At 39.2% G+C, this 22,040-nt stretch overlaps 5 protein-coding genes and 3 long non-coding RNA genes across 9 annotated transcripts; 5 read left to right on the top strand and 3 right to left on the bottom strand.

The window, feature by feature from the left end:
• Positions 1–8: 8 nt before the first annotated feature.
• LOC124315017 lies at positions 9–2,247 on the bottom strand. The gene is made up of 6 exons (XM_046780368.1): positions 1,849–2,247; positions 1,498–1,771; positions 1,187–1,363; positions 746–1,000; positions 507–680; positions 9–434 (listed from the first exon to the last, which is right to left on the bottom strand). The coding sequence occupies exons 1-6, from the start codon at positions 2,059–2,061 to the stop codon at positions 337–339; spliced, it is 1,191 nt and encodes a 396-aa protein (XP_046636324.1). The 5' UTR covers positions 2,062–2,247; the 3' UTR covers positions 9–336.
• A 1,539-nt stretch (positions 2,248–3,786) lies between these two features.
• Positions 3,787–4,443, top strand: LOC124313900. Its single transcript, XR_006911053.1, has 2 exons — positions 3,787–3,935; positions 3,991–4,443. It is a non-coding gene; the product is annotated as an uncharacterized LOC124313900 (long non-coding RNA).
• Positions 4,444–5,755: 1,312 nt separating this feature from the next.
• Positions 5,756–9,087, top strand: LOC124314519 (GPI ethanolamine phosphate transferase 2-like). 2 transcript variants are annotated; one of them, XM_046779714.1, is made up of 9 exons: positions 5,756–6,051; positions 6,121–6,526; positions 6,593–6,812; positions 6,882–7,360; positions 7,418–7,678; positions 7,741–8,195; positions 8,259–8,511; positions 8,580–8,658; positions 8,723–9,087. In XM_046779714.1, the coding sequence occupies exons 1-9, from the start codon at positions 5,900–5,902 to the stop codon at positions 8,980–8,982; spliced, it is 2,565 nt and encodes an 854-aa protein (XP_046635670.1). In that variant the 5' UTR covers positions 5,756–5,899; the 3' UTR covers positions 8,983–9,087. The 2 variants fall into 2 exon arrangements, with proteins under 2 accessions (XP_046635670.1, XP_046635671.1); XM_046779715.1 differs by lacking the exon at positions 5,756–6,051 and having other exon boundaries at positions 6,240–6,329; positions 6,403–6,526.
• Positions 9,004–11,648, bottom strand: LOC124314521 (ubiquitin carboxyl-terminal hydrolase 16-like). Its single transcript, XM_046779718.1, has 4 exons — positions 11,365–11,648; positions 10,964–11,297; positions 10,725–10,902; positions 9,004–10,653 (listed from the first exon to the last, which is right to left on the bottom strand). Exons 1-4 carry the CDS (start codon positions 11,512–11,514, stop codon positions 9,099–9,101), a joined length of 2,217 nt encoding a protein of 738 aa, XP_046635674.1. The 5' UTR covers positions 11,515–11,648; the 3' UTR covers positions 9,004–9,098.
• A 251-nt stretch (positions 11,649–11,899) lies between these two features.
• LOC124314520 (U3 small nucleolar RNA-associated protein 14 homolog A-like) lies at positions 11,900–14,817 on the top strand. The gene is made up of 8 exons (XM_046779716.1): positions 11,900–12,206; positions 12,272–12,500; positions 12,574–12,729; positions 12,798–12,869; positions 12,932–13,077; positions 13,154–13,355; positions 13,422–14,336; positions 14,391–14,817. The coding sequence occupies exons 1-8, from the start codon at positions 12,064–12,066 to the stop codon at positions 14,748–14,750; spliced, it is 2,223 nt and encodes a 740-aa protein (XP_046635672.1). The 5' UTR covers positions 11,900–12,063; the 3' UTR covers positions 14,751–14,817.
• An 879-nt stretch (positions 14,818–15,696) lies between these two features.
• On the top strand, positions 15,697–17,783 carry LOC124314522. Its single transcript, XM_046779719.1, has 4 exons — positions 15,697–15,968; positions 16,070–16,213; positions 16,289–17,224; positions 17,316–17,783. Exons 1-4 carry the CDS (start codon positions 15,954–15,956, stop codon positions 17,682–17,684), a joined length of 1,464 nt encoding a protein of 487 aa, XP_046635675.1. The 5' UTR covers positions 15,697–15,953; the 3' UTR covers positions 17,685–17,783.
• A 1,344-nt stretch (positions 17,784–19,127) lies between these two features.
• Positions 19,128–19,786, top strand: LOC124313827. Its single transcript, XR_006911022.1, has 3 exons — positions 19,128–19,219; positions 19,327–19,500; positions 19,572–19,786. It is a non-coding gene; the product is annotated as an uncharacterized LOC124313827 (long non-coding RNA).
• A 682-nt stretch (positions 19,787–20,468) lies between these two features.
• LOC124315022 lies at positions 20,469–21,827 on the bottom strand. Its single transcript, XR_006911470.1, has 3 exons — positions 21,687–21,827; positions 21,324–21,453; positions 20,469–20,968 (listed from the first exon to the last, which is right to left on the bottom strand). It is a non-coding gene; the product is annotated as an uncharacterized LOC124315022 (long non-coding RNA).
• Between the last annotated feature and the right edge of the window lie 213 nt (positions 21,828–22,040).

Raw genomic sequence — 22,040 nt, 5'->3', positions numbered from 1 at the left:
CATCGCTTTTAACCAAATCAAGAATCTCATATTTTGTGTTGTATTTCATTGAGAAAAACCCACCGGAAAACGAACCAAATAATAGTCAAACAATTTATGTTCAATACCTAAATCAAGCAAGTAACCAATTAACCATATGTGAAAATTTTAAAATTTAACGAAGTTCAACAAGTACAATTTTGTTGAAAATAATGTTCCAAGACTGTTGCAAAAGAAATTTCATAGTTTGTGGGACGGTTTAAGATAAAAATTATGGTGAGAATAGAAACAAGTTGGGCATAGAGCGATCGGAATCATAGTAATGGTCTACCGATAGCTCATCATTCACATAGGCTACTAGCTACTTATCAAGCAGGGCATCGTAGGAGATTTGACAGCCACAGCTGGTGGGACTTGAACTCGCGTCACTACAACACGGGCTTCGAGACAACGTTCTAGAAAAATAGGTCAAGTCGAGTTAAGTAACGAATAAGAAAATTAAAGAAGTTGAAATTTTGCATCTTTACCAAGTAGGCGTCGGTAAGGGGCTACTAATATAGTAGGTCGAGTACGTGATGGTGGTGATCCACATTCTGACGAATTACGTTTCAAAACAGTGAACGTCTTAGTTTCACGAAAAGTGTACTCGTCTGAACCATGCACTGAACGCTCCTCACAAGGTCCACTAGAAAATAACGATCCTAACCAAAGCTCATTTTAAGAATGAAACGGAAAAATGGTATAAGTTAATTATAATTGTCCTTACCAAGTGAGTATCGGTACGGGGAAATTTGTGCTGCAGGTCGAGAAAATGCTGTCGACGCATATCCAGAAGAACCGGTGAGAGTAGATGGAGGTGAGAGTGGAACTAAGTTGGGCATAGAGCGATCGGACTCATAAGAATGGTCTAGCGAGAACTCATCCCCATGTTCATGAAGCAGCCTTAAAACGGGCATCGTAGGAGAATCGATGGCCATAGCTGGTGGGACTTGAACTCGCGTCACAGGTTCTAGACAACGTTCTAGAAAAGTAGGGTAAATGACCGATAACATGATTGAAGAAACTCAATAATTAAACAAAATTAAGATCCCTGCACTAAACGATTGGCAGTATCGTCAAATCCTGTAGGCAACACTTGTATCCACACAAAACAATTAAAAGAATTGACTAATTAATTCCAATGTGAGAAAACATGAGATGTCCTTACCAAGTGAGTGCTGATACGGGAAAACTTGTGCTGCATGTCGAGCAACTGTAGTCGAGGCACTTGTCGATAAATCATACTTACTACCGTTAGTAACAGATCTGGTTTGACGGACAGCTTTTTCCGAACCTTGCATTGGGCCACTAAAAGTGGCTTTAGACACGGTGGAAAATGATGAGCCTTCACAAATCAACAAAATTTAACAATGAACGAATGAAAGTATCATCACATCCACCAGAAAGTTGTGAATGGCAAAAATTAACAAATGAAAATGAAATGAATTAATTTCAACACAAACAGATAAATGATCTTACTTAGTGGACGTTCATTGGGACGTTTATTGATAGTAGAAATATGAGAACGTTGACGACCAGTAACAGCAATCACGCGGGCATCAGAAACGTTGCGAACAGCTGTATCAGCTTTGCGAGAAATCGAACCCTCAGCAACAAGCTTCTTGTAATCAGTCACCTTCTTTGTCCGGTAATAAAAAAACACGCAATCGGAAAACGATTTGCGAATTTCTGTTGAAATTTCATCGAAATTTTTGCCTCTCTCTTTGGAGCTGTTTTGGAAATTGTACGTATCCTTTACGTAATAAATTAAAAGAGAAAAGTTAAATAGAAGATTGACTTGAAGTTTTAATTTAACACAAGAAGATAAACCTGATCAGTCCAGTCTTTTGGTAAATCCGACTTAGTCTCTTCCGTTAACGCAATTGGTGTTTCTTGGTTCGGAGAATGTTCGTAATTTACCCGTTCTGAAATGCTCAACAAGCGCGGAATATTCGCGATTACATCAGCAGAGATAATTTTTTCCGAATCACATTTAAAGTAACCACGGGTTGCAGAACGAGTTACGCGATCGGAAGGTTCCATATTTGGAATCAGCACACAGTGGCAGCACACAATCAATCAAGCCATTGGAAGCCGTATCCAGAAATCTACTCTAAATCAATCCAGCGCCAAATCTTCACATCCAAATCAAAACACTTCACAGAAAAACCAGCTCAAAAACAACAATAACACGACAAAAACTCCGCAGCGATCTACTCGTGCGTCCTCTTTCCCTGGGGGCGACTACGTGACGAATGAGACCAGCAGACTATTATACCCACCCTCTTCTGCCAGACGTTGCCGCCATCCGCCATAAAATGAAACACACAAATCTCAAACCCCACATCCCACTCTCACACCCATTACTAAAAAAAAAAAAAATCCCACACAAGATATCAAAAGAAATTAATCCCGCCGGTGTTGAGGCCTAAGGGTCTTCATTCTTCAACCAGAAGACCATGATGTCTACCATATCCGGCAACACCGGATCCATGGAGACGCACCTACTCTCTCACTCACAACTCACAAACTCACAACTCAACTCAATCATCCATGGTCAAAGATGGGGTCTCTAATAAGTCTCTATCAACATTCAACAGCCGATGGCTTACCGATGGCTTTCAACTCCATCGAAAGGAGATCCTTTTTCGAAACGATTCCGAGGCGTGCGTGTACTAAGCTAGCGGCCAGTTGTTTGAATGTGAAGAAATTTAGTGCGTGAATGAAACAAGAATTTTCGAAGCCCCACCCCAAAAAAAAATGAACAATAAAAAAACAACGAACGAGACGACGACATTTTCATTTCTGGTTTGTTCTTCCATCACCGCACGGATTAACCCTGAAAAAAAAAAACGACGGATGGTGTTCAGTTCCCTTACAATTTCTCCACAGTGTGTTGTGTGAATTGCCGTTAGCATCAGCCTTTTTTTTTTCTTTATTCCCCCCCTCATAGAAATTGGTTGTCCTTGTCGATGTTTCACGAAATTTCGCCTCACGGTTGTGTGTTGTTTAACCCATCATGAAACGAGGAAGCTGCTGGTCGGTTGCGACCGCTGCTTGTGATCATCATCGTCAAAGTTGTTGTTGTTAATTTATTGGCATCATCAATGGCACACCACTCTTAAAATTGGTTGCCCAGAATGTTTTACATATAAAAAGAAACAAGAGATTTATATGTGGGACACACAGAAATTCATGGTTGATCTCTGCTAGTAATTCTTTCATTTCTGATTTAGATTCCTGTGGATAGATCAGTCTGAAGGTGCAACTGGAAACTAATGTAAATTATACTCCAACTCCTGCCTGCGAAATCGATCAGCAGACAATGGTCACCAACAAAACATCAGTTTGCAGAGACTTTCTAGTTTATCAAGATCTTACCTGCTGGGCTGATGATCCAAAATGTTGTACGTTAGATATACACTACATCAGTCAAATATTGTCTGGTAGGTTTTATATTTAATTTAAATTACATCGTATTAAATTTTCATTCAGTGTGAATATGATGGAAAATCAAATACTTTCTTTACTATTCCAGGGTTTTTAACAATGAGACAGTCAGAAAAGGAATGTATCCGGACGACATCCACATCTTTAAAAGCGCAAAGGACTTGCAGTAGAGGCAGCTGTCGGTTTACGAAGCTCATATTTACAATGTTTTTGACCTTGTATTTATGAACCTGCAATAATAAAACCTTGTTTTCTTTACTCAGGAATTACTTGGTGGTCTTATTTTATGCGATTGAATTTGACATATGTTTAGGGTGTGTAATCATGGAAGTAGCTATTGTTGACTACTGACTACTAGCTTCGCCTTCGGTCAACATTTGATCTTGTTGCGGATGTATTATTCCCATACTTTCCCTACCAAAGCCGTTCTATAGTAGGCAGTCGGAGGGGGGTTGTTCCCAAATTAAGTAAACATCTTATATTTGTTTAAGCTTCCTTTTAATTTCCAACTCCTTTTTACAGCATTATTTCATTTATTTGTTACGTCCCTGAGATCGCGAGTCGGCCGCTGATGCCAATCAATGTAGTTTCTTGGTTTCAATTGTGTGGTCCTGGCACGGAGATCGCTGAAACAATGCTGGCATTTGTCTATGACAGAAGAGTGACTTCCATCAACGTTCTGCTCCATCCTTGACTTCGTGACCCATGCTCATCCAGCCACTGACGAGTTAGGCCACTTCAGTGGTCGCTTCCGTCCGCTGTGTCACACCTATAGTCACTCACCACGGGATTAAGCCCATGTTCGCGAAAGTTTACTTATCTTCGTAGATCATCTACTTATAAACTCCTTGCTTTAAACTCTGTGCCTGTGTAATAATTCCTAAATCAGGCCCTTCCTGCGAGTTCTGTGTACAGTTCTAAATATTGCAACCTGGATTTTAACCAAATAAAAGCTCTTTTAAATTTTTCAGTTAAACATGGCTACATGCCTTTTTTCCCATTTTTTTAGCAATCCATGTAGAAAACAGATGTAAATCACTTGTTTCCGTTTTTTCAGTTGTGATAGCCTCCGTCGTTATTACTTCTCACGCCACCTTGGATTGTCCACTAATCCTTTGATGTTTTTTTTTAATCGTGTTCTTTTGCTTTCACTTAACACGCCAACACTGAACGTTATATGAGAAGAACGATTGACGAAGTGAGAATTCGGTAAGTCGCTGCGAGTAATAAATCTTCTAGACTGTGATACTTTACTTCGATGTGCTACTAGAATTTCTTTGAAAAACAAAAAGATTCTCTTAAGTATCTGTCTTATCTGACCTTCGATTCTTTGAAAAACAAAAAATTAATCTCCATATGGAAGGTATCACAAGGTAATTGAATACCACCATTTCTGTCTTCGTAAAAGCGTGTACTTTCTCTTCTTCCTCTTCTTTGCTGTTTCGCTACATTGAAATCAGATCCACTACACTGATAGAATTCTGTTACTTCATAAACTATATGATCGACTAGAATTTTAGAAAAAAACAAAAACAAAAGTTTACTTGTTACATTGACATCTCTAATGCCAAACTTCAACAACCCTACGAGGTCAGGCGGGTCAATAGTCTGACAATCAATCCCTGACCTCAGCTGAGCCGGTACACTTCACAGGCATACATCAACTTAGGAAGGGAGAGTAATACAACCTGCCCGGGCAGCTTAGAGCGATACACCCAAACATGATTGTACACTTGTACACTTCAAACTATATTCGTTGTCCAGCAACCCAGTGTGGTAAACACACTTTCAGTTTTGAAGTGCTTCAATCCTAAATCGAGTTCTCTCAGACTCGGATCTACACACCCATCCCTAAGGATGGGATCTACTGTTGAATGAAGTCGAGTATTGCGAGATATACCTTTACGGTATCACCGCCTAAGATAGTCTCGCCTCTTTGGAAAGAAGTTTATACTTCTTGTTCACTAGCACATATCAATAACTAGATTTTTTCTTTTTAATATTGGTAGAGTCAGTATACACATCAACTGACGCCTCATCCAACTCGCCCACCCGTCACCTTACTTAAATTGTAAAGCCGCTAGATGTCTATGTCGTCTGGTACCAAGTACCAACAGTTTGAAATGTTAGACTATGCAACTTTGGTAGTATGGTAGACTATAAAAAATCTATTATCTAAATTTATTTATAGGCCATTATTATTTATTGTGGTAATAAAAGTCTCTAAACAGAGCTCTGTTCTAAATACTTCTAAAAAATTGGTTGCGCCCAACTCAGTCGGTCACTTTGTTGTTGGAGCATTGGAGCAACTTCTAAACATTAGCATTACAATTTCATTGAATAAAAATTGAAATTTTTTGCTGGAGTCCTGTCACATTGTTTGTGTAGGCCTATTACAGTTTTGTTGTTGCTCCACATGCATCATTAAATAATGAAGTTGAAAAATTTGTGGTTCCTTTACATAATATTTTCCCATGTTGCTGCAATTTTCATATTTTTAGCTGGGTTCCTGCCTGTCAGAACCAGAAACCAGACTTTTGCAAGTTGGGTTGACAGTTTCCCAAAAGAATTAAATGGTTTAGTGTAAGTATTATGGCTGGTTTAACAGTGAGTTATACTGTATGCTCAAATTAAATTTGAATTGTTTGACAGGTTGAATCCTGAACAGCTGTACACTCCCAAATTAACACAATTAGTGTTGATTGTGATTGATGCTTTGAGAGCAGATTTCATAATTGGAGAAAATCTCGATTCCATGCCTTTTCTTTCCAAGCTTCATCATAACGGTCAAGCTTGCTCCTATCTTGCCCATGCCCATACACCAACAGTCACCTTACCTAGAATAAAGGCTCTGGTAACAGGTAGTGTGCCAGGATTTGCTGATGTCATTTTCAACTTGGGTAGTCCACAACTTGATGAAGATAATATCCTTAGTCAATTCGCTGCAAACAGCCATAAAATGGTTTTTTATGGTGATGATACGTGGCTGAAGCTCTTCCCTGGAAAATTTCTCCGTAGTGAAGGCACCACATCTTTCTTTGTAAATGATTTCAAAGAGGTTTGATAAAATAATTTGTTACCTACTAGCATTTCTTTTTAGTGTTTTTGTAATTTTTAACATTAGGTCGATGAAAATGTTACCAGGCATTTAGATTTTGAATTGAGCCAAATGGATTGGTCTGTGATGATTCTTCACTATTTGGGGCTGGATCACATTGGGCATGTCCGTGGACCAAGAAGTCCATTGATTCCACAAAAATTAAAAGAAATGGATGAGGTTATAAGAAAGATTCACCAACAGTTCAGTACTAACGACACTGCCATTATTATCTGCGGTGATCACGGTATCGTAACATATTTTTCTAAAGATAATTACGATATTGTCTTTACTTAACAAACTTTCCGTTAATCAGGAATGAGTGATTCTGGCAGTCATGGGGGATCTTCAAAGTCTGAAGTTGAAATCCCCCTCACTTTTGTGATGGAAGGCTGCCAACCCGATCCTGAATCAGATTCCGATTTTTCAAATCACCTTCAGATTGATTTAGCTCCAACGATGGCTGTTTTAATGGGAGTCCCAATTCCAACTAACAACTTGGGCTCCCTTCTTCTTGGTGTCACTCATGATTTTGAGCTTAAACATAAGCTTTATGCAGCCTACGTAAACGCCCAGAATATTTTTCTCCAATCCGAAAGAAACAATGAAAATGTAGAATTTCAGCGAGCTGTTAAGCTGTATCAAGATTGGTTAACTAACGACGCATCAGGAAAAGGAGATTACATCGCAAACCTCTTCGTGAAAGCTGCGGCAGAAATGAGCAGTCTTTCTATCAAGAACCTCGTGGAATTCGATCTTTATTTAATGATAGTGGGCATCGTCATTTCATTCCAGGTATGTGTGTGTTGATGTACACATTTAACTTCTCTTTCTCACACAAATTTTTTTTAGCTTCTTCTTATTACAGTTTTAGAATGCCACAGATTTACTGACTGGTCAACTATCCGTCCTGTTTATTCCCTTATCATTGGAATCAGTCTGTTTTCAATATTTCTCCATGTCCTGACTTGTGTGTCGATTGACAATGAAAGCAGCATTTGTATTAATGGGCGTGTTCCAGCCATCTACTGCTTAGGACTCAGCATCTGCATCCTTTGTTTTTTTGTTATAAATTGCCAATTAATTTGGAATCGTTCATGGTTTCGCTTCAAGGTATGTTTTAAAAAATTATTCATTACTTTTTTCACTACAAATTTAATTATTATTATTTGTAGAAATTAGGATGCTCCCCTGAAGTTTTTCTTTTACTCGGGTCGTTGTTACATGCATTCAGTTTGGGTGCGAGTAGCTTTGTCGAAGAAGAACACCAAACGTATTATTACTTCGTCAATACGCTTGCGTTACTTATGATCTTCGGAAGCAAAAGGCGAAAAGAAAGTATACTTTCACTGATTGGTTTTATGGGACTCGTTCGGATTGCTCGTTGTTGGAATCAAACCGGAGACAAATGGATAAACGAACCCGACGTTAAAGAATGGCTTAACACTCCAGGCAATCAGCCTTATCTTACTGTTTCTTCCGTGATTGGAGCGATGGGAATTTTGCATTGGATTCTCAGAAATCTTAAACTCAGAACCTTGCAGGTGATGGCCACATTTGCAAGCCTGGTCGCAAATCTTGCTCATCGTTCGGCTTTGGGTTTTTTCAGCCTTTGCTATCCTCAGTCAACGTAAGCGTTAAATTTTTTTTTTTTTAAGAAAGTTATTAACATATCACATCTTCGTTATCACAGGGGTCTTGTGGAAGCTAGCGTTGCTTATTTGTCTGTGATTGTGATCGGTGTTTTTTCACGTGAACGTTCTTCCACAATGATTACGATGTGGACTGTTCTGACTTCTCTACTGAAACGACCTCACAATCTTATCCTTACTTGGATACATTTGCTGCAGTACTCCTTGATAAGCCCCCATCTAACTGCGCAGCTTAACCCTTTTTACAACAACCTGGCACATTACTGTATTGGAATGGCTTGGTACTTTCAAGAGGTAGCGCAAAATGTGTTATATCTCACCATTAAAATATAATCTGGTCTCAATGTGATATTTCTTAATAGGGAAACGGCAATAATTTGGCCAGGATCGATCTTGCTTCTGGCTACGTTGGATTGTCAAGCTACAATGTGTTTGCAGTCGGTACGGAAAACCTATCTTTGAATTCGCTGCGTGCATTAACTTATTATATCTTTTGATTTCAAAGGTTTCTTGCTAAGCTGTGCAACCTTTTCGGGTCCTGTTCTTGCATTGCTGTTGGATATCCACAGACAAAAGTTGCATTCTAAAGACAATACGCAGATGTATGGCTTTATTTATTCTAGAATGCTTATCATGGCGTTTCTTTTTGTGATTGTCACATCTCTTCGCTACCACCTGTTTGTTTGGACCGTTTTTTCTCCCAAACTTCTCTACGAAGGGACAATGAGTATATTTCTGTTAGTCATTCTCATTCTAGCGCGATAGCAAAACTTTTGTAACAAAATATTCCTTTCCAAATCATTTTCATGATGAAATTTTGTATTAAGTGACATATTTGTATAGTGGCGGCAAATTTAAACAATCAAATTATCATTTGCAATTCACAGTACCCTTTCGTAGAAAAGGAGAAACGCTTGGCTTTTCAAGACTTTTTCTTCGCTGACAGCCATTACGTGGGAGTCGCTACAATAGTACCAAGTCCCTTCAGATGAATATTCAGACGAATCTTCAACGGTCGATCGTTCAGCAAGCAAGCGTTCACTAAGTTGATCCCTAAGACGAAGAAGATCTTCTGTCTGCATTGGTTCTCGTTGAAGAAACTGGGTTAGTGGATGAGATGTCACTGGTCGTACTTTTACGAAAGCTGTGTAGTGGCCACTACTAAGTCGACCGCTGTGCTCAATTACTCCATATAATGAGTAGATGACTTCTTTTTGGTCGGCCGGTATTGAGCTAACACCAGCAGCTGCTGCGCTGCAAAACGGAGCGAGGTCAAAACGAAGTGGGAAATCGACGTGTTTCTGGGCTTTACGGAGAGCTATTCCATTTTGCGTGAAACGTTTTAAGTGAAGTGTTAATAAGGCTGGCGGAGCGAAAATGAGCAATTGTTTGCTAGCCACACTGTAAACGGTTGGTATTTTAGTATTTTCATCTGCCCCTTCAGCTACAGCTGCTGCCGCTTTTCGTTTAGTGCAGTTTTCGCAGCCGTATTTGTTTGAGCCAGTAAGTAGCTCTGGGGCAGTAAAAAGATTAAGGCACGATTGGACTGAACATTCTTGATTGGTGGCATGATAACGGACGGCCAAGGAACAGAGACTCTTGGCAATCCACTCGCTGCGAATTTTCTTTGCAGTTGGAGTCGAAGGAGGGCTGTCCATTTTGAGCTGCTCGATTCCATCTTCTTCGTTTGCTGAATCAACGCGAACCTGTTCTATTCTTGACACTAGCTCGTTTACTTCCTCGTTGTTGTCCTCAACATCACCGCCCACATCATCATCCTCTTCATCTTCTCTTCCGCTCGAGACAAGACTTTCTTCTTCTTCGTCGTCTCCTTCCCCTTTATCGGTTTCCTTATCAACAGTTTTCATACTAGCAGTATCTTCTGTCTTCATACTCGTAGAATCATCTTCGACACCCGAAGAAGCAGGTTCGTCCACAGCTGGAGGATTTTCATCCACATGAGTGTTGGTAACTGGCACCAAATCCTCTTCTTCTTCCTTATCAAATTTTCTCCCTTTGCCTCGACGCCCAGCTTTACGTTCTTTTTTACGCTGATGTTTCGATGGGGTTACTGGTGTGGACGAGCCTAAGCACGACAGTGAGTCAACGACATTGGTCTTGCGCTTGTGGCTGGTCGGTGGTGATTTATCTTCTGACACTGGTAGGCTAAGATCCATAAATGGCTCAAGGATTTGGTACGAGTGATGGCAAGAATCACAGATCACCGTGCTGAGAAGTTGACCACCAAATAATTGATCCACAAAAGTGTGGGCGGATTCTTTCCCATAGACTTTCAATTTTCGCTTTAGCAATGGATCAACTTCTGTCGGCTGGTTTTTCACAATAGTGAGAGGTAAATTGAAATGGCTCATAATTGCGTGGCGCCGCCGTGTAATTTCTTCAGTCCGGATACCATCCAGCAGGTGACGTAGAAGCCTAATTTTTTTAGTAATTAGTCGATGGATTACGATTAGGAGAGTAATATAACTCATACAACTGCAACCTACTCATGGGCATCTTGCTGCTGAAATCCTCTAAATTGGGGACTCTTTTTACAGACTTGGTTAAAAAGAGATGAAGGAGTTACTGTGGATAATGATTGCCTTCGTTTTCCTGTTCCTCCTGTTATAGCTGGACAATGCATATCCTTGAGAAAGGATGCCAATGTAAGTGTTAGGGGTTTACCTAGAAGATGATTGAATTTATTAAAAACAGTTTGAATGATTATTTTACGAAATATATCTACCTGAACCAAGGGTTACACTGATTGGCTCAGCAACTAACGGTTCCTCTACACTTGTATTTTCTGATGAATTCACTAAGGGACTGCAGTTTTCAAGCTCTTGAAAGGCTGAACAGGAACTGCTGCAGGAGGAATTTCCATCTGAACCTTTCAGCTGCACAACATGGCCATCACGAACTTCCATGTCTAGTAGTTGTGTCAACCAATGTGTTTGGCTCAACACTTGCATTACTGAATTGAAGAAGCATGTGTTCCCCAAATTGGAGAGACCTTTAACTGAAGGTAGGCTCTCACTGACACTATCTTTTCCATTTATATCCTTTCCTTTAGCGTCCAACTACAGATAAAAGTGATGAAATTAAAGTCACATTATTACTAAATGAATACAGACAAACTATATTTACACTCAGGGTGCTGGAATATCCATTTTTCGATAGTTCTTTGGCGTCGAAATGGCTTTGACTTCTTTTCATATGTGATTTACTCTTGGGTGATTTTCCAGTTTGTTTTCTTGTAAAGTCAACCGTGTGGGCTAATCGCGTGGAATCGGCCATGACCAAGGCCGTCTGTATGTAGATTAAACACAGTAACAGTCATTCATTTACCCTAGTCCTGTATTCCATAAATCCCGTGCGCGAAGAGATTTTCCCAACCTAGCAGTGAAGATATGACGTCTACGAGCAGACAGTGAAAAAGCAATATGCGCCCCTGTCGGTTGGGTTAGAAGGAATGTTTCGTTTCTTGGCCCAAATATTCTGTTGTAATATTTATCCAAAGAGGTTGAAACTTGGTGAAAATAAATTCAAGTTAAATATTTATTTGAGTTTTTGTTTTACAATTTTTCTACGGCAGAAATTTTTGTTTTCATATATTATGGTATCGCAATAATTCGCCAGGTGGCTATTACCTGCCAACGTTTACCGATTAGCCCTGTTTACTGTAACATCGCTGGTGTAGCACTAGCAGACAAATTATTTCCTGTATCATTTTGCTTTAGTTTGTAAGCACGTGTTCTGTCAGATACTTACCGTGTGCATGCCAACCGGCTTCAGCCTATTTTAGAAGTGTAAAGAATTTAACAAGTTAATTTAACATTCGGAAACATGTCTAAATTGAAAACCCTTCAACCTGCTGAAGAAAAGCAAGAATTTCTCGACATCGATGAAACTGCGAGTAACGATGGAGACGATGAACAGAAACACGAAAAGTTGCTTAATGCCATATCGAAACTGGGAAGAAATAAGAAGCAAGTATAACTCTTATTATCAAGCCACAACTTTTTAACCCAAAATGTATTACTTTGTTTTACAGGATGAAAATAACCCAGAGAACTGAACCAGTTTCTAAAATCAATGAACATGCTTTAGTTCAAATTGGTACTGGGGATGGAGACTCGAAGGCTAAAAAAATTCAAGTTGATGATTTACTTAGTGTTATTGCAAAGAAAACTCGTTTGGGAGCACTTTCAAAAACTGTCAAGCAAGCAAAATCAAGAACCCAAACTCTAAAAGTTCCTCTAGAAAAACCCCAAGCTTTAAGGGTCTGTACAAACAGAACCGTTGCCAACAATGTACTGAGATTTATTTCAAATTTTTTTTCTCATCTAACACTAGGTTGAGCGTGCAGCTGGCTATGAAAAAGTTAAAGACGAAATATCAAGATGGGATGACACTGTGAAAGGGAATCGAAATGCTGAACAATTGATTTTTCCTTTGAACCAACCCTCTTTAAAAATGTGTTCCTCAAAGGAGTTTACATCAAAATTCAAGGTATCTTCTTCAAAGTTTTTAGTTGAGTCAAATGACTCTCAACACAAAATTTGATGTTCTTTTGCTAGCCCAAAACTCCTTTGGAACAACAAATTAGCGAGCTTTTACGAGGAAACAAAAATGTTCAAGCTGAAGATCAGGTAAAGAAATTCCAGGAAAGTATGTTTCAAATTTTCTGATCATATTATTTGTATATGTTTAGGAACTTACCCCTGCTGAGCAAGAGGCATTAACTTCTATGTCTCTGAAAGAAGCTTTAGAGAGACGTAAAGAACTGGCCAAAAGCAGAGCTCTTCAGTCATATCAAGAAGCAAAAGCTAGACGGCAAAATAAAATCAAGAGCAAAACGTACGTAATTACTGTATTCATTTCTAATCATTTCATATGTTACATTCACGCTTTATGTAAAAAAAATCATCTTAAGGTATCATCGGCTGCTTAAGAGAGAGAAAATGAAAAATCACGTCAAAGAATTTGAGGCTCTTAAAGAACATGATCCCGAGAAGGCATTAGAAAAACTCGAGCAGTTGGATAAAAAGAGAATCGAGGAGCGTATGACATTAAAGCACAAAGGCGCCGGCAAGTGGGCCAAATTGCAAGCCATTCGTTCAAAATACGACGAAAATGTAATCAAGTTTTTGTAATTTAATCTTTTTCACAAGTTTTAATAGCATATATATTTTACGACGTAGGCAAGAGAATCATTGGCAGATCAACTGCGTATTGGCAAGGAAGTGACAAGGAAAGTAAAAAAATCAGACGATGAATCTGATGAAGATATTCCTCCGATTCCTCTGGAAAAAAGCGACAACCCGTGGTTAGGCGGCACAGAATCAGCTCATCCTACTTCAGAGATCACTTCAGGATATCGAAAACTCTGGGACACCGTCAACAAGAATAAAGAGATAAAGAAAATTATAAACGAAATCCCCATCAAAGCTAAAAGCAAGCCAAAAAAGAAGAAACAATCAGTTGATCGTGAAGTCAATGTTAGCGACTTATCTGCATCGGATGACAATGAGAGCATCACTTCAGAGTCTCCAGAAATGCAGGAAGAGTTTTCAGAAGAACTGAACGAAGGTTTAGTTCGAAAAAGCACAATGGAAGATTTCGAACAACGGGATGAAGACATCGAAATCGACCAAATCCATCGGCCGAAGAAAACAAAAAGCATACCGATAGAAGAAAAAGTCTCCGAAACAACTAAAAATAAAACGAAATTGGTCACAGACATTGATCCATTCAAGTTTATTTCGATGCCAGACACCACAATAATAAACTCCTCAGTTCCTGTGACAGAAGAAGGAAATGAAGAAGAAGACGAAGAAGAACAACGACGGATGACGTTGGCGGAAGCATTTGCTGATGATGATGTGATCGAACAGTTCAAGGAGGAGAAAAAACGAGTTGTTAGTGCATCCGCTCCTAAAGATATTGATTTGACTTTACCTGGATGGGGAGAATGGGGTGGTTCTGGTGTAAAAATCTCCAAACGTAAGAGGAGGCAATTTATCATCAAAGCCCCACCCGCCCCTAAACGAAGAGATGAAAATCAGGGAAATCTTATCATCAACGAGGATAAGAATACTAACATGCGTCGTCAACAGGTAATCGCTTCGGTTGAATCATTTGAACATAACCTAACTTTTGTTTAATCTCAGGTTGATGACTTGCCTTTCCCGTTCCGCTCTGCTGCTGCCTTTGAAACCACTATTCGAGCACCGGTGACATCGACATTTATTCCCGAAACTGCTGTTCGTAAATTGGCAGCGCCTAAGGTCATAACCAAAATTGGTACTGTAATTGCTCCCATGACCGACGAGGTCCTCATCTCGACGACCAATCGAAACAAAGAATCAGACGATAAAATGGAACTTGAAAATGTGAAGAAATCATCGCAGGTTAAAGATAAGAAAAGAAAAAGATCTGAGTTGACCGCCACCCCACCTAACAAGCGCAAAGTGCGGAAAAACGAATGGAAGATAACTGACAAGCCTGCAGCCAAATCATTAAAGAAATAAATAATTGGCGTTGATTATTCTTTTTCCCTACTCCCTTGACGTCGAATATATCCTGTTTGGAATTCCACCAGAAATCTTTTTGGAATCAAGACTGACTGTCATAATCGCGTTAGCTAGTCTTAGCTCTCGAAATGTGATTAGATTGAACCCATTGCTACAGTGACTATACAGTGCGCTTACATTCGGCGGTAAATCGGTTGATGTGCTTCTGCTTAAAATAGCACACATGCAGGAATCCATGCGTCTAAGAAGGTAAATATGCAAGTGTATGTATGTGTGTGTAAGCCTCTTTCACGGCGAGTGCGAATAGTACCTCGTGATGGACGGCTGGAAATAGAACATGCTCCCTTAACAAGATTAATTAAAAGAAAAAGATTAATTGAACATTCCTTTTTACCGTATTTTTTCCATGAAATAATGCATAAATGGCTTATAGGTAGGGTTGGCCATGCGAGTAATCTGATTACGAAATAATGATTTCAAAAGAAATCATTGAAAGGGTACTGTATCACATTTTGTTTTTGAATGGAACGTGGTCATGCGTGCTGCATCTTTTGTGTTTACATTGCCATCCTGGTTGAGTTAACCATTTACTTCGCAATTTTTTATTTGGTAACTAGTCTAATCACTTTTCAACTTATAGGTTTTTTATAAGAAATTTCAAACGAAAGGCTTACATATTCATTTTATTTTTAAGATCAGTGAATTGTGAAGGATATAAAATCGCAGTTGTTATTTTCCGTTATTTTCTGTTGCAGGAAAAAAAGTTTTCAATATCTTATGTTTTGTCCGCCTAGATCAGCCCAAAGACTATTTTTAAAAGAATGGTTTCTATAGTAGCTGATCAAGATGCACTGGTGCAACTCCGTTGATCACCTTGCATAATGTGTTTACTGTCTAGGGAAGTTGATAAAACGTTGTTGCGCTACAGGTCCCAATATTTCAACATTTCAGTCGATTTCGTTTGTGTCAACATGTCAATCTTTTTTAAAAAATCGTAGGTTGAGATGAATCATCCTTCATAGATAGTTCAATAGGACTAACACTACTATTTCAGATACTTGCTCTGGTGCGACAGTGGTTATCAATAATGGAAGGTTATCGGCAGAGTTCCGTCTCTATAAAAGATTGAAACATTAACTAGGGAAATCAATCAAGATCGGTGTGTGATCCTGTCTACTCATTACTTCTCCGTTCTCGACCATGGAAATTAAACTGGTAAACAGTCCTTTACTACTTTATCTTTTCTTATTTTTTTTTTAAATTGTCTGAATAATTCTGTGCTTAATCCTGACACATCCTAATTTGACGTATGTTAGGTTGTGAAGGCGATTGCGGTAGTTATTGTCGCTTGTTTCTATTCGACGGGGCATCGCTGTGTTGAAGGTCAGGTCGAAAGGTCTTATATTCGATCTAACCTGACGCTTAGAATTGTCGTCCGATATCCCGAATCAGAGTTGATAGTAAGTACATGCTTCAAAGTTTCTTATACCAAGTTTTTATAATCAATCAGTATTTAACGACGCTTTTGTTTGCAGAATCGCTCGCTGTCCACCGATTTATACATCATTGGCAATGGATTGGGATTAGCATGGGACGATCTAAAACTATTGGAGAGACCAGGGTCTGTTGACACTTGGTCGATCGACTTGAAATTCTCTGGATTTCTCGACGGATATGCCTGCGCAGAATGCATCCACAACAACACCCTACCAGTCAACGGTCGACTTGAGTATCGGATCCTGACGAGTAACAGGACCGACATGGTTGGACCTAATCACGGAACAGCCGTTCACATTTCAAAGCTCGAAGCCAACTTCCCGATCCGGGAACATTTCTCATATCCATATTTCTTCAGCAGACAGGGATCCGTACGTGCTACCTCGGTCAAATCTTTGATCAACACGGTAATCGACAGTCGAATCTGGGGATACTACCTGCCCCCGAGTTACAATGAAAATTCGTACAAGACTTACAAGACGTTCCTTGTACCCGATCTGAATGCGGTTTCCATGGAACTGTATCGTTTTTCGTTTGATGACATTTTTGCTGAGAAAGCTATTGCGGAGGAAGTAGTTTTGATCGGTTCCAATGACTACGCTTTAGTGTCAAATGTGATCGTCGACCATGCCCAATATCATGGCCGAATAGCATTTTTAACACCAACGCCGGGCATTGAGTATTACTGTTATAACGGTGATTGGTCTGACAATTGCGCTGGTTGCATTCCGGCGAACGTGTCTGGTAGAGAATACATGGAGTATTTTCGAGATGGCTGTGGTTATCCAGTCGAAGTTGGCGGGCTAGGAGATGACTACGTCAACTACATGGTAAACGAAGTTTTACCTGCCATTCAACTGTTAACCAATGATCGACTTCGCATCTTTCGCGATGACTTGGGTATTGGCGGATGCTCTTTGGGTGGACTGTTAGCTTGTCACGCTATTTGGACACGGCCCAATACATTTGGAATGGTCAGTATTACAAATATATTTTATGTTTTTCTGCTTATAAAACAAGTTACAATATCACTGTAATTTCGTTTTTCTTGGCACGGATCAATAGGGATGGTGTAAGAGCTCGTCGTTTTGGTGGCCAACTGAAATCAACGTTGACAACGGGTTCTATTTTTTGAACCATACAATCAAAGAGACGAACCTAGGATCGAGGGCTCCTCAACGGATCTACATGGACGTTGGAGAATTGGAAGAAGACCCGTACTACGCACAAGTCAGTGCCGCCCTTTCAGTCGCCGATACCATGATGGCTAATTCACCACAGTTCCGCATGGACGAGACACTCTGGTTCACTCTAGCCAGTGGTCAGGCTCATAGCAGCAGTAATTGCATGAGTCGAACATGGAATTCTTTGAGCCTTCTCAGTCCACCTGCCGGAGCTGCTCGAAGACCAAACTTCCCAATTCAAACATTGTGACGTTCTGATGATTGGTGAAATTATTGATATTCATTCCTTTTACTTTAGGAGTGTTTTCTTTTCCCGTTACCATGAACAATAAAGGCATAAACACTGTTAGTAGCTTACGTTAACTAAGCGTAAATATTTAAAATGAATTAGTAACTGCAGATTTTTAAATAGGTTTTGACAAAACAAAAACTTAATTACCAGAATACCCGAAGGGTTACTGTCAAAATTGCAGTTGCAGACTAAATCAGAAAAATATTAGCATTTTCAATTTTATTTAATTTGAGAGACCATTCCTATCCAACCCTCTTCTAAAAACTAATCCATCCCTGAAAATTTAAAAATAAAGAATAAGGCAGTTCTCTCCCTGTCTTGATTGGAATTTGCCAAAGGGTAGTCTATAGTAATGCCGGCTATAATAGCCACCTGGCAAAAACCGTCCAACATCGAGAATTTTCCTGAACAGAAATCAAACAATGGAGTTTTACTGTCGGGCATGAAAATAGTTTTGAAATCGTTGGAGTTCTATTGTCGGACATTTAAAATATTTAAAATTTAATGGAGTTCTCTATTGTTGATCATGAAAATAATTGAAGAATTTATTGGAGTTATATTGTCGCGTAGTGGAGTTCTACTGTGGTACTAGAGTTCGATTGTCGGGTATTTTAATAATATTTCAAAAAAGTATTCTTATGTCTTTGGAATTCTACTGTTGCTGGAGTTTTACTGTCGCATACAAAGACATTTTTTTAAAATTAATTTAAAATATTGGGGTTCTATTGTCGGTGGAGTTCTTCTATATTTGGAGTTCTACTTCTACTGTCAGCAACCCCAATATAGGATAGCGCAACGCGGCGCTGTACAGGCTTAAGGCGCTATCGCTTACTTCCGGTATACTTCCGGAAAATTGGCATGAAACTAGCAAGTGAGCTTTGTTCTCTGTCCAGTTCTAAGGATAGAATGCTAGGTTTTAGCAAACAAAAATGGGCTTTTCAAGTTTTGTGAGTGTCTTAAGACCAGAGTTCTGCAAATACCGAGTTTTGAGACGTGTCAAATAGATGGCGTTTTGATTGTGTCAGTTATGGACTTATGGCGATTTGCTGTCAACAGTTAAGCTATCTTTTCTTCGAAAATTACTAATGAATTCTTAGGTAAATTCGAGTGATTACGTATGTAAATTGTCGTTGGTGAGTTCTATTCCGTGTGTATGTTCAATAACCTCAATGTTTTTTCTCATCATCTTACAGAAGGAAACGTGAAAGGGTCGTGCAGCCTACCGTCAACTATTTTGTTCAAAATCATTGTATTCTACTGAATGTGCCATCAAAATGATACAGATAACAACCAACACTAGCTTTTTTTTGTTGAAACATAATTCTTCTCATCTTTTATTAGGATTCATCATTATCGGCTATTTGTATTGGACTTGCTAGATAACCAATCCAGCATGAACCAATCTCTTATTCCTACTTCTTTAGGGAACCTTGGATAGCTGATCGGTTGATCTGCACTTACGTCCATCTAATGTTTAAGAGACAATTTCAAGTGTATACTAAAAACTGTTTTATAATTGTTCTTTTAAATTATAGACATCAAGCACATTGATGACACAAATGATAAACAAGGTGACTTATTGTTTATTTTTTTTTTACAGGTTCATCTAATTACAGATTTCTAAATTGGCACGGCAGACTTTATGAGAAGTCATGTCCTTTCAAAAAAAAAGGACAACGACTATACAGACAACAAGCTTCCTTGTTTGCTTACCGTTGGCTGCTACCCTTGAATCTCCCTTTTTACTTCCTTACAAGGGCCCTCTTCATTTGAGGTATTGCTTTCTGTTGCTGCAATCTTGTTTGAAAATTATTGTCATCCAAAAAATGTTCATTCTGCTTACAGGGTAATCCTACTAGTAATCCTTTGATACTTGTCATGGACTTTATCCACTGGTGAAAATCAACAATAGAATGCTGTAACTCAAGACTTATAAATTGTATAGTTAGCTAAATTACAAGTGCATATTTGGGCTCCCTTCTTTTCTGTGGCCCTGTTTCCCTAACTGACCACTAACCAACGCCCGCCGCTGGTCACTCACCCGCTTCGAAACCAGGAGGAGGGCAGGGCTCTGGTCGAACGGGGACTTGGAAGGCCCATGATCCGATGAAAACTTTTGGAGGATCCGGAGTCTAACCCGGAAGCCTAGTATGACTACATCTCCCCGGAAAAACTTGCCTCGTACTTCTCTCTTCTTCTCGGTCCAGATACTATCTCTGGGGGCCGTAGACAAAACCTACAATTGCATGTGCGAGTTTAAACAAAGCAACCCTCTACCCAATGAAACAAAAAGCCATGGTTTATTTTTTGTGGAAATCTCCGTCAGTCAAGTTACAAATGTACGTAGAATTTTGCATCTAGTCTTTTAGTGCAAATCGCGATTCCATGTGTTTGGTAGTTAAGAAAATGGTTTTTTAAAAAACAAACAATGGGGTGTTCTGACTTCTGAGTAGCCAAAAAACTCACCATTGTTTGTTTTTTAAACAACTATCTTCTTTTCTACCACTACCAAACACAAAGGATCGCTATTTGCACCATCTAGATGCAAAATTCGACAGAAGTTGTTGAGTTTGAAAAATTTGTAACTTGACTGACGCAGATTTCCGCAAAACTAAGCATCGTTTCTTGTCTCATTGCCGCAGCGGTGGTGGAGGGTTGCGTTCTAACTCGTGAAGAAGAAAAATGTTTTGAACCGGACGCTCTGTTTATTGAATATTTGTACATTTCAAAAAAATAATAAAAATTTGTTTAATTTTGATGTATTAAATTTTTTATTTATTACAGACATAGGGTTTATCATTGGTTTATGTGGTTTAGGTTATAAATTTGAGGGTTTGTAGGTGTATGATTGTGAGGTCTGAAGAATTGGAAGGTATAAGTTTGTGGGGTTTGGAGATTAATTGGTAGGGATATGCTTGTAGGGTTATAAATTAACTGTTTTTTATCCAAACTTGAAATATCCCCCCACCAACATCCTCCACTTTCCTTTCCCAATCCCGAAAACATGTTTATTATTTGTTTGACATAAACATCCCCATATTTCTTTTTGTTGCTCCCCGACTTATAAACGGTAAACTGCATAGTCACAATGACAATTTAACAAAATAATGATGCAACTTCGGTAACATGACACCAGCACCAAGGAACGGCCAGTTTAATTTGATGCAGAAAGATCTATCACCAGCATAGGCTGCAATATCGTACCACAGCGGACAGCAACTACGCGAACATACACGATAAACCTGTAACCGAAATGAAATGAATTAATCTTCACCATCAATGCTGTCTGAAAAGACAAATTAATGACACTTTATGTGGTTTTAGTTAAACCAAATATTCTGAAAACAATATCTGATAGCTATTGTTGAAACAAAAACAAAATGTGTGATTTAAACTACCAAAAAGAAGAAAGAGAAGCTAAAACTTTAACTGATGTTAATCCTGCTTTTAAAAAATCAATAACTATCATAAGCAGTAAATTCTCATGCGATAATAACAAAAATGACACAATTATAGCTAAACTATGGAACCACTCAGTGTCAGTTAGCAATCTTTTTGAATCAGCCAGACAATTAGAAAGTTGATTGAAATAATTACTTTAGTTGTTCATGTTTCTTCATTTGACGAAACAAACAGCAGTACAGGTAACAAGAGGAACGCCCTTTACAAGCTGGCTGCATCAAATCCATGTGTTGGGCAGAAACGACGAAGCTCAGACTTTACCAGACTGTATATCACAAAAAAAAAAATCAATTACTATCAAGGGCACAGCGACTCAAATGACAAAAACAAAAATGACAGAAGTTAAAGTTAACTACATAATCCTTTGGAATAAATGTTGCAAAGGATCCTACAGCTAGCAAGCTTTTCCAAGGTAGATTCTATGACTCTACAACAGTCAAGTTAAGACATAGTCGCCAAATAACTAAGTCTCACAGTTAGAAAGTTGAACATATTTACCTGATGGTTTAAACTCGCAGCACATGCAATTGTAGGTTTTGTCTACGGCCCCCAGAGATAGTATCTGGACCGAGAAGAAGAGAGAAGTACGAGGCAAGTTTTTCCGGGGAGATGTAGTCATACTAGGCTTCCGGGTTAGACTCCGGATCCTCCAAAAGTTTTCATCGGATCATGGGCCTTCCAAGTCCCCGTTCGACCAGAGCCCTGCCCTCCTCCTGGTTTCGAAGCGGGTGAGTGACCAGCGGCGGGCGTTGGTTAGTGGTCAGTTAGGGAAACAGGGCCACAGAAAAGAAGGGAGCCCAAATATGCACTTGTAATTTAGCTAACTATACAATTTATAAGTCTTGAGTTACA

The sequence above is a fragment of the Daphnia pulicaria genome, chromosome 10, assembly GCF_021234035.1.
Source record: "Daphnia pulicaria isolate SC F1-1A chromosome 10, SC_F0-13Bv2, whole genome shotgun sequence".
Taxonomy (NCBI): Eukaryota; Metazoa; Arthropoda; class Branchiopoda; order Diplostraca; family Daphniidae; genus Daphnia; species Daphnia pulicaria.
Note: the sequence above shows the minus strand (reverse complement) of the source record. Positions and strands in the feature narration are given on the sequence as shown.

Coding starts and splice junctions, on each gene's coding strand:
- LOC124315017 (XM_046780368.1), bottom strand. CDS start 2,061: ATGGAACCTTCCGATCGCGTAACTCGTTCTGCAACCCGTGGTTACTTT. Junction 681..745: donor CCCGTACCGATACTCACTTG/GTAAGGACAATT, acceptor AGCTTTGGTTAG/GATCGTTATTTTCTAGTGGA. Junction 435..506: donor CCCTTACCGACGCCTACTTG/GTAAAGATGCAA, acceptor CTATTTTTCTAG/AACGTTGTCTCGAAGCCCGT.
- LOC124314519 (XM_046779714.1), top strand. CDS start 5,900: ATGAAGTTGAAAAATTTGTGGTTCCTTTACATAATATTTTCCCATGTT. Junction 6,527..6,592: donor TTGTAAATGATTTCAAAGAG/GTTTGATAAAAT, acceptor TTTTAACATTAG/GTCGATGAAAATGTTACCAG. Junction 6,813..6,881: donor TATTATCTGCGGTGATCACG/GTATCGTAACAT, acceptor TCCGTTAATCAG/GAATGAGTGATTCTGGCAGT.
- LOC124314521 (XM_046779718.1), bottom strand. CDS start 11,514: ATGGCCGATTCCACGCGATTAGCCCACACGGTTGACTTTACAAGAAAA. Junction 10,903..10,963: donor CAGTGTAACCCTTGGTTCAG/GTAGATATATTT, acceptor ATCATCTTCTAG/GTAAACCCCTAACACTTACA. Junction 10,654..10,724: donor CAGCAGCAAGATGCCCATGA/GTAGGTTGCAGT, acceptor TAAAAAAATTAG/GCTTCTACGTCACCTGCTGG.
- LOC124314520 (XM_046779716.1), top strand. CDS start 12,064: ATGTCTAAATTGAAAACCCTTCAACCTGCTGAAGAAAAGCAAGAATTT. Junction 12,730..12,797: donor AGTTTACATCAAAATTCAAG/GTATCTTCTTCA, acceptor TTCTTTTGCTAG/CCCAAAACTCCTTTGGAACA. Junction 12,870..12,931: donor ATGTTCAAGCTGAAGATCAG/GTAAAGAAATTC, acceptor GTATATGTTTAG/GAACTTACCCCTGCTGAGCA.
- LOC124314522 (XM_046779719.1), top strand. Junction 16,214..16,288: donor ATCCCGAATCAGAGTTGATA/GTAAGTACATGC, acceptor TTTTGTTTGCAG/AATCGCTCGCTGTCCACCGA. Junction 17,225..17,315: donor GGCCCAATACATTTGGAATG/GTCAGTATTACA, acceptor ACGGATCAATAG/GGATGGTGTAAGAGCTCGTC.